Genomic DNA, 9,913 nt, shown 5'->3' with positions numbered 1-9,913 from the left:
GCTGGTCCTGCGTCCGCCGATGGTACGTCCTCAGGGCCCTGAGGGGGCACAACAGAGCCTGCCCGCCCGATCCCCCTTCTCCTTGTGAGGGGTTGAGCGGGCGCAACTCAAGGGACTGACTGGCTCAAGACCCAGACCAGACCTTAGGGTGAAATGCCGGGTTCGGTCGCAATACCACCCCCGCCTCGTCGGGTAAGAAGCGGCAGCACTCCTCATGCACTGACAGGGCATGTAGCTCACCTATTCTTTTTGCGGTTGCCATTGCCAGCAACAATGCGGCCACCGTTTCCAGGGGCTCGAACGGCCCGTGCCGCAAGGCCGACAGTACCACCTCCAGATCCCATGGGGGGGCTGTCGGCATACCCTGCGAGGGATGAGACCTTGTGGCGCCTTTAAGGAACTGATTAATCAGGTCGCAGCAACCGTCTGCCAGTTTCCGGGGCCCAACCCGGTTCGCCTTTATGGCCGCCACCATGCCCCTCAAAGTCGTGGGAGACTTGCCTGCCTCCAACATTCCCTGGAGAAACGAGAGGATGTCGCAAGCCCCACAAAAGAGGGGATCCACCTTCCTCGCAGTGCACCATACTTGGAAATTTCCCCAGCGGTATGCGTACGCCCTCCTTGTAGATGGAGCCCGGGCTTCCTGCAGAGTCCCAACTACTGATGGAGGCAACCCCATGGCTAGGAACTCGGCCCTCTCAGGGGCCAGGCCCAGAGCTTGAGTCCCTGGGGAAAGGGATTAAAGTGCGACCCGTGGGCTTGAGACAGGAGGTCCCGACGCACCGGGAGCTCCCAGGGCCGGCCTTGAAGGAGGGGAGCAATTGCTGAAAACCAGAACATGTGGGGCCAATTGGGGGCCACCAGGATGAGGCTCACCTCCTCCGCCTGAACCCTCTGGAGGAGCGGATGTAGGAGGACGAAGGGAGGGAAGGCGTAAAGGAGACCTTTCGGCCACTGATGTGCCATCGCGTCCGTGCCCAGGGGAGGGTCGTCCCTCCCCACGAAAAAGAAGAGGGGACAATGTGTCGACTCTCTGGAAGCGAACAGATCGGCCACGGCGGTGCCGAATCGATTCCAGATCTCGTGCACCACCTGCGGCTGCAGTCTCCATTCCCCACGGGGGGGTCCCCCTCGGGAGAGCTGATCTGCAGCCACATTCTCCTGGCCCGGCACATACATCGCTCTCAGGGACCTGAGCCGCGGGTGCGCCCATTCCCATATCGTCCGAGCTAGGCTGCAGAGGCGAGGGGAGCCCAAGCCCCGAAACTGGGACAAGCAGTCCCTGATGGCGGCCTGTCTCACCGGAGTGAGGGACAAGGTCCCCGCCCTGGCATCCAAACACATGCCCAGGAACTCCATGGACTGTGACGGCTGGAACTTGCTCTTCTTCTCGTTGAGGTGCAGGCCCAGGTGCCCCAGATGCTGCAGGAGCTGGGCCACGTTGTCGTGGCACTTCCCCTCTGAGCGGGCACACACCAGCCAGTCGTCCAAATAGTTCAGGATGCGAAGGCCCTCTTCCCGCAGAGGTCCCAGGACTGCGTCCATGCACCTCGTAAAGGTGCGGGGGGCTAGTGAGATTCCGAACGGTAGGACACAGAACTCGAAGATTCTGCCGTCGAAGGCGAACCTGAGATACCGTCTGTGTCCTTCCCATATCGGAATCTGGAAATACGCATCCTCCAGGTCGATTGATGCGAACCAATCTCCTGGCAGGATGGCCTGTCGGACCCTCGGCACCGTCAACATCCTGCAGCGCAGGGGTCTCAAATACTTGTTGAGCCCCCGTAAATCCAAGATTGGCCTCAGCCACCCATCCTTTTTGGGGATGAGGAAGTATCGGGAGTAGAAACCCGCCTGCTGAGTGGCCTGCGGCACCACTCTGATGGCCCTCTTCACCAGGAGAGTGGTGATCTCTGCTGCTAAAGCCTTCCTGTGTTTCACGTCTGCCACCACTGTGACAGTGACAGACCGTGTACATGGGGGCGAACGCAGGAACTGCAGCCGATACCCCTGGGTCATGGTGGAAATCACCCAGGGGTCCGCCCCAATTGTCCCCCAGAACAATGTCTGTTCCGGGGGGCGGCAAGAGGGGGCTGAGCCCCCCCCACCGGCAGGAGCGCGAATGGGGCGCACGGGGCGCTCTGCCCCGCCCCCGCCTCTGGCCTCGGCCGGGCCTCCCACGCAGGGTGGAGTCCAACTGGCCCCTTAGGTCCCCTGGAGCGTCATAAGTCGGTCGGGGTGGCCCTGCCCAGGGGGTCGTGACCCGCCGGCCGCGGCCCCTCTGGATAACCCCCGACACCTCTCTAGCACACTTGCGGGCCTCCTGGGCCTGGAGCAATGTCATGGCACTCGGCCCGAACATGGCCGATGGAACCACGGGTAGCTCCGTCAGACACTTCCTGTCAGCTGGTTCGAGCTTCGACTGCGACAGCCAGAGGTGGCGCCTTGCCACGCAGAGCGAGGCAAGCGCCCTGCCTGATGCCACCGCTTGCTGCTTCATTAATTTGGCCAAAAGCGCAGACACCTGCTGCAACTCAACAGTGGGGTCGGGACCCCCGCCGTCCAGCTGTCTAGTCAGACCGCGTTGGTACAGAGCCAGGATCGATGCTGCATTGGCTAGTTGACCCTGAACTGACAAGACTCCATGCACTCTGGTCAGCATGGTGTCCATGGCCTTGGTGTTTCTTGTGGCACGGGCTGGTTGCCCCAGAACCGATGTGGCGGGGGTGATCAAGGCCCCCAAGGCCCGATCCAAGGTCGGTGGTGGGCCACAGCCGATCCTCTCCGGACCTTCCACGTTCGCCAGCTTTCTAACTAGGCCTGGCCAGTGGTGTGGCTCCGTCGGCTTCTTAAACTGCTGGAGCACTAAGTCCTCCACATCTGGAAGCAAGGGCACCAAGAGGGAGTGCGGCTGGTCCCCCGCTTCGTCGTCGAACCGGGACGTTCTCTGTGTCAGCCCTGAGGGCAGCTCCACATCCAAGGCCCGTGCGGCCCGAGCCATGATCTCAAGATCGGAGGAGGGGTACTGCTCTTGTTCCTGCTCCTCCTCCGCCTGTGCCTCCTCCCCCTCCTGCCAGGGGGGGGAGCCACCCTCAAGGTGCACCTCCTCCTGGCCTACAATGGCAGCAGGGTGTTGTGGAGCCGGTTGGGCCGATATAGTGGCCGTAGGTCGCCGCAGAGTTATAAGGCGCCGTAGAGCCGGAGGAGCCACCACTATGGCTGCCGGGCGCCGTGGGGTTGTCGGATTTAACGGGGCTGGTGGGGCTGACGAAGCTGTGGCTGACGGCGGTTGCCTCTGCCGCTGGTCGCCCCCAACGGCAGTCTTCAGCCGCTTGGCCTGATGCTGCTGGGCTAAGTTAGCCTCTACCGGTACCAGAGAGAAAGACCGAGCCCTGGCCTCCCTCACTCTAGCCGGCAGGATGAAACAGTTCATACAGAATGCCGGGTCCAAATTGGCCATGTGTGCATGGTCCAGACCCAAGCACAGCATGCACCTATCATGGCCGTCCTCCATGGGCATTTTCACCCCACACACCGAACAGGTGTGCATTGGACTGGCCATGTTTATCTGTTTCCCCTATGTACCTAAATATATATATAGCTATGTGTTATAATTTATATCTATATGTTCATATACAGATATATATCTATCTACTTATTTGTTTACACAGACAAGTATAGACGTGTATTATAACTGCATATATTTAATGTATCTATAAATACATGCATGTATAGCTATTTATTTATTTAGTACCTGGGTGGGTATATAGACATGTATCCCAGTATACTATCTGTGTGTATAAGTGTGTCTAAACCCACTTATATTATAGACAACCTGGCAACCAGCCTACACGACGAGTGTGGGTGACAGAGTGTGTTTCACTAGAGCCCCCTTCCCCCCACGCCGACGTGATGACGTCAACACGGAAGTCGGGAGTTTGTTTTGTTTTTCCCTCTGTCGTGTGGTCTAGCCGGTATACACTGTATACTATACAGCCGCGATGGTCAACCGGGAGGTTCACCGACGAGGTCGGTTTCGCTCCGGGTCCCAGCGCTTATGCATGGGAGGGACCAAGGATCTACCAACGTGGTTGGCTTCACGCTTGGACCCTTTGGCCGCACCGAGCGCCGACCCAAGGTTTCCCCCAACTAGCAGGTTTCACCGAGGGTTGGACGCACGGACCGAACGCCGTCTCCGAGGTTTCCCCCAACTAGCAGGTTTCACCACGGAGCGGTCGCACGGACAAGCTGAGGCTTCCTCCGCAATACAGATTCTGCACTCAGCTTGTTGCTGTTGTTGTTGTCGTTGCTGTGGAGCCCTAGAGCAATGGGAGTTCATCATTTCACTTCTTTGCTGTTTGTGTTGTCTTCATGGAATAATTACAACACCTGAACATGGACAAGCTAGATAGCAAAATTAATTTGTCTGACACGCATGCACGCACGCACTTGATTTCATGCTTCATTTATGCAATTTGCATGGAGCTTCATTTTAGAAAATGTGGCCATGAATTACTCTATGTATTGTACATAATTCACTAGGCAGACGGAAATGTCTCCATCCTAACAACGGCAACATGATCTCTGACATTATACTGTAATTTGAAGTTTCGAATGGAAATGTCTGTCTCTGAAGTGCTAGTGTACATGCACATTTTGCTTTATGTTTCAGAAAATATTCTGAGCAGAGCAGTATTGGTGCAGCGTTAACAATTGTTTACTTTCGGGGCTTGGGGGGGGGGGGGTTCTGACTCATGTGTTGTGTAATCTGTGTACCCAAACATATGCATCCGACCACCCACGCATGGGGGTGCATGTAGGCTATATCATTTAACTTAATGAACCTCTTAGCATCCTGTTCTGTCCTAATAGATAGCAGGTGGAAATAGGTGAATATTCACTGGAAAAAATAAATAACAGTAGGGTGTCACCTGGGTCAATGTACAGTGAAGAGTAGGCCTACAGCCTACGTAATGGCCCTCATGATTTAAGGGATTAACAGAACATTCTAGTGCTTGTGCCCACTGCCCTGTCATCTCCTCTCCTCTCTTCCCTGGTGGTCGCAAAAAGCAGAGTTCCAGTTCTGCTTCAGGCTGTTAAATGACACGAAGAGAGGGAAATAAACTGGTGTTTTCCCACACAGAACTGGTACAGAATAGATGCACCTGCCCACAATAGTGGGCAGACTAGTACTGACTCTATGTATGGCCAGTAGGAGGCACTGTGGTCACTTAGCAGATCTGCACCAGAGCTGTTTGAAGATGGATGAGTCTTGCAGCACAGTGATAATGAAACCATCACAGCCGTGTGTGTGTGTGTGTGTGTGTGTGTGTGTGTGTGTGTGTGTGTGTGTGTGTGTGTGTGTGTGTGTGTGTGTGTGTGTGTGTGTGTGTGTGTGTGTGTGTGTGTGTGTGTGTGTGTGTGTGTGTGTGTGTGTGTGTGTGTGTGTGTGCACACACTGGTGAACTGGTAGCATTGGTGCTTCAGCATGCATACATATTCCTGGCTGTACGTGCTTGTGTGCAGACAGTAGGCTATCTTATGAACAATTGCATGTAGCTGATTGATTGATTGATCTTTATTAAATGCATAAACTTTTTATTTTATTTTTTTTGGGGGGGGGGGGGTGTATTAAATTAGCCAATATATAAGCTCACAACGTGTTGCAATGCAACAAATTGTGGGATTGTAGATCTCTTATCTAATAAATATAATATATTTCTGCTCAAGGATATATTTCAAGTCAAAATCCCATGGAATGTCTCGTGCATGTACACCTGTATTTATAGCCGTCTACAAGCTCAAAATGTTGTCTGACATGCACCAGACTCCATATTTGGATATTTGGACAGGGTATAAACACAGGGTATAAAAGCGTTGCATTTTCAGATAGAAATTCAGATTGACCTTCACTATTATGAACATTACTCACTGATGATGTATGATGATAAGAGTGCCCCCCACTTCACACGGGTGTGATTTTTTTATTATATTTTCATTTCTCAGAAGCATTTTTTGTCTCATCTCTCTAACCTGTCATGATGTCATTATCCCGTGCAGCCATGATGTCATTCCTCACTATTAATGGCTAGATCCGGGAGCAGTCACTTGCAGCGATGCATTTGACCAGTTTACATCTGAAAGAGTTATTTTATCCACACAATATCACAGTATGATAATATCACTAAGGGTTTAACAGGTGGGCTCATAGAGGGGACCCGGGCTGAATCATATCGACCTGTTAATATTAAGGCAAACAGTCTCTCGGTGGTGTCCGCTTGTCTACCCGACGCACCAGGGCAGTGCCTGTGTGAACACACTCGTACGTTCACATCCTGGCCTGTTTGAAAGGGGACGGAACCGGCCGCTGCAAGGATGCAGAGGCTCCAAATCCTATCCCTGCTGCTCTGGGTGTGTGCTCTGTTCTATGTTGGCATCTACCTGTTCGTGGGCGGATTCCTGCTGGTCCGGCTGGAGGTGAACAGGAGCAGCACCTGTGAGGATGTGCTGCTTCCGGGCGGACAGCAGAGAGACTTCTGTCACGCCAAGCCCCGCTTCCGCAGGGCCGTGCTTCTCGTCATCGACGCGCTGAGGTACGACTTTGCCCGTTTCGACTGCGCCAACGCGTCACCGCGTCACCACGAGAACAAGATGCCCGTGTTCGAGGAGACTGTTTCGTCGAGGCCCCTCCACGGCCGCTTGTACAACTTCCGCGCTGACCCGCCCACTGCCACCATGCAGAGGATCAAGGGCCTCACTACGGGATCGCTTCCCACCTTCATCGACGTCGGGAATAACTTTGCCTCCAGCGCCGTCTTGGAGGACAACCTCGTTCACCAGCTCGTGCGACTGGGGAAACGGGTGGTGTTCATGGGCGACGAGACTTGGGAACGTCTTTACCCCGAGACGTTCCACCGCTCTCTGCCCTTCCACGCACTCAACAGCAGGGACTTGGACACGGTCGACGATGGGATTCTCCGGCACCTCTACGCGACGGTGGCAGGCGATGACTGGGACGTCGTGATCGCTCATTTCCTCGGAGTGGATCACTGCGGCCACAGCTTTACGGTCGACCACCCCGCCATGGCCGGAAAACTGGCCCAGATGGACGGCGTCGTCAGGTCGATGATGGAGCACGTGCAGAACGACACCCTCCTGGTGGTGATGGGAGACCACGGGATGACGGACGCGGGAGACCATGGCGGAGAGAGCCGGAAGGAAACCGACGCCGCGCTCTTCCTCTACAGTCCTTCGCCTCTCTTTCCAGGGCCCCCGTCCAAGGACGAACCGCAAGTGGTCCCGCAGACGGACTTGGTTCCTACCTTGGCTCTGCAGCTGGGGGTGCCCATACCTTACAGCAGTGTGGGCCAAGTCCTCCTGCCTCTCTTCCCTCCTCATCGTAGCCAAAACAGGACGGGCAGCAGTCGGCCAGTCGGCCAGTCGGAGGCACTGTGGATCAACGTCAAACAGGTCAATCGTTTTCTGAAGACCTACTCCAGCATGGCCAAAGACCTCCCCGAAAACAGCCTCTCGAAGCTGCAGGTGGAGTTCTCGCACATCTCCGCCGAGTACCTCGCCTCCGTACGAAACGGTCTGCCCCCCTCCCCAGAGCTGGTTGTCTCCATGCAGTCCTACCTCACCTCTGTCAGAGAAACGTGCCAGGCCACGTGGGCCCGTTTCAATCTGCTCAAGATGGCCGCAGGGTTAACCGTTCTCCTGTTTGCCTGCCTGCTGTGTTTTATGCTCTCCGAGCTGTCACGTGTACTGGTCAATGAGAGTGCTCTATTGAAGGCCAATGTCGCGGCAGCATTGTCTGTGGGGTTTTGCGTCGCTGTCGGTCAGCTGTTTGCCTGGGGTTATGTCGAAGTGGCGTGGTGCCTGGCAGCCACCGCCCTAGTCTCAGAGCTGATGGCTTTCTGGTGGGCTTATCAGGCTAAAGCGTCCACTACCACAAGCGGGGGCAGCTGGCTGAGCCTACATAGCTTCTTTGTCCCACCTCTCGTGGTGCTACTCCTGCGCGATGCCTCCCTGTTTTCGGATAGCTATGTGATAGCTGAAGGCCACGTTGTCACCTTTTTGGTATTTTCTCTGGCTCTGTACGTTCCCATCTATCTCAACTGGGACGGACTGCTATTGTCACCCAACCATGACCTCCATAAACCTGCCCCGGCGGCCCTTTCCCCTGATACGATATGGAAGGAGAGCTGCACCCTCTTGGCCTCTGTGGGGCTCCTGGCGGGCAGTCTCTACCTCTCCCTCTCCTTCCACAGCTGCTGGGAGGAGGACCAGGCCTCGTGCCAGCCCTCCCCCTTCCTCACCCCCCTCTCCCGGTTGCAGGACGGCCAACTGAAGACTGTCCACTGCATTCTCGCTCTAGCCTCACTGAGCCTGTGGACGCACCTGTCAAGACGCTGGCTGCGTCGCCACGGAATCCTCGACTCCTCAGGCGGTGGGGCAGCATTCACAGCCCGCTGGATCCTGCCACTGCTGTCCATGTGCCTGGGGCTCAACTGGGCCATCGGCGCCACTACGGAGGGCAGCTTTAAGAACGGGGCTGAGCTCATCGGTATGGCCCAGGTGGCACTTCCCCGAACCATCTTCTCCCTCCTGGGTATTGGGATGCTGTTGCTGTGGCTGGACCCCCTCGCTGTGTTTTTGAAGACCAGGGCCGCTGCTGTGCCGGGGCCCCCGCCAACCCATTACCGAGCGACTATTGGCATCGGCCCGCGGACGGAACTGCACCACCTCGTCCCCCTGGATCGTGTGCGTCGCTCCGCTGGAGGCAGCAAGTCGGGCGGGGGGAGACCCGAGATGGACGTCAGACCCGCCGTGGAGGAGGCCTACGGGCTGGGGACTGTTTACTCCGCCCCGCTACTGCTGTTTTGTGGACTGTTGGGCGTAGGTCTACTTCTGCTGCACCCGGAGGGCATGGCTTTGTCCTTTCTCTTGCTTCTGCTAGAGACGGGCGCCATCCTACACACCCACGCCTCCTCCGCCACCCTCGGACATCTGCATGGGAGGACACACCCCGGAGGTCTCTATGTTCCCTGGACTCCGGTGGTGCTGTGGTGCCTGTCCGCCACGCAGTTCTTCCACGCTACAGGTCACCTGCCCACCTTCCCCTCCATCCAGTGGGACGCCGCCTTCGTGGGCTTCCCCGGTGGACACGCATCAGGCATCGCATTGCCGGCCACGCTGGTCACCCTCAACACCTTTTCGTCCCATATTCTATTTGCGGCAGGCTGTCCATTGCTCCTGTTCTGGCCACTGGTGCGTGGCAGCAGCTGGGGAGCGAGAGGGGAGGAGGAGGAGGAGGAGGTAAAGGATTGTGCGATGGAGACAAGGCTAAGAGAGAACCCTCAACGGCTCGGCTCTGCCCTTCTGCAGCTCTCGGTGCGCTGCCTCTTCGTTCACGGCACACAGCTCTTCGCGTCCGCCTGTGCGGCCGCTATCCTCAGGAGACACATAGTGATTTGGAAGGTGTTCGCGCCCAAGTTGATGTTCGAGGCCACAGGCTTCCTGGTCACCAGTGTGTTTCTGCTAATCGGCATCGCTCTGGTAATGAGAGTGGATGTAGCTGTTGGTGGCCGGTTCAAAAGACTCATCCCTGAAGTGTCCAGGTCGCAATGATATCACTCGCACAGTAGATCAGCAATGTTCTAGGTGAGATGGGGCACAATCAGTCATTGATTGATGATAGGCTACTCTATTGTCGGAGGTCCAAATGTTGGTGTTGTACTTTACAATAGTAACCAGTGTGCATTTTGACAACACATTTTTATTTAGTTTTAGTTTGAAACTAACGGTTAACCGCTACTTAAAAACTGTGGATATTAATGCGTGGCGTGTGCATAGCCATGTGAAACTATTATCGTCTCGTGCGTGAAGTTGGTTTGACAGCTACACCACCAGC

At 55.8% G+C, this 9,913-nt stretch overlaps 1 protein-coding gene across 1 annotated transcript; it reads left to right on the top strand.

Annotated features, from left to right (window-relative positions):
• Positions 1-6,375: 6,375 nt before the first annotated feature.
• On the top strand, positions 6,376-9,630 carry LOC310854551 (GPI ethanolamine phosphate transferase 3-like; the record flags this gene model as incomplete). The annotated part of the gene is made up of 1 exon (XM_083759230.1): positions 6,376-9,630. One exon carries the CDS (start codon positions 6,376-6,378, stop codon positions 9,628-9,630), a length of 3,255 nt encoding a protein of 1,084 aa, XP_083615356.1.
• Between the last annotated feature and the right edge of the window lie 283 nt (positions 9,631-9,913).

This window comes from Protomyctophum parallelum (assembly GCF_964188405.1).
Source record: "Protomyctophum parallelum genome assembly, chromosome: 2".
Classification (NCBI taxonomy): domain Eukaryota; kingdom Metazoa; phylum Chordata; class Actinopteri; order Myctophiformes; family Myctophidae; genus Protomyctophum; species Protomyctophum parallelum.
The sequence above is the reverse complement of the archived record's forward strand: the minus strand, read 5'-3'. Positions and strand labels throughout refer to the sequence as shown.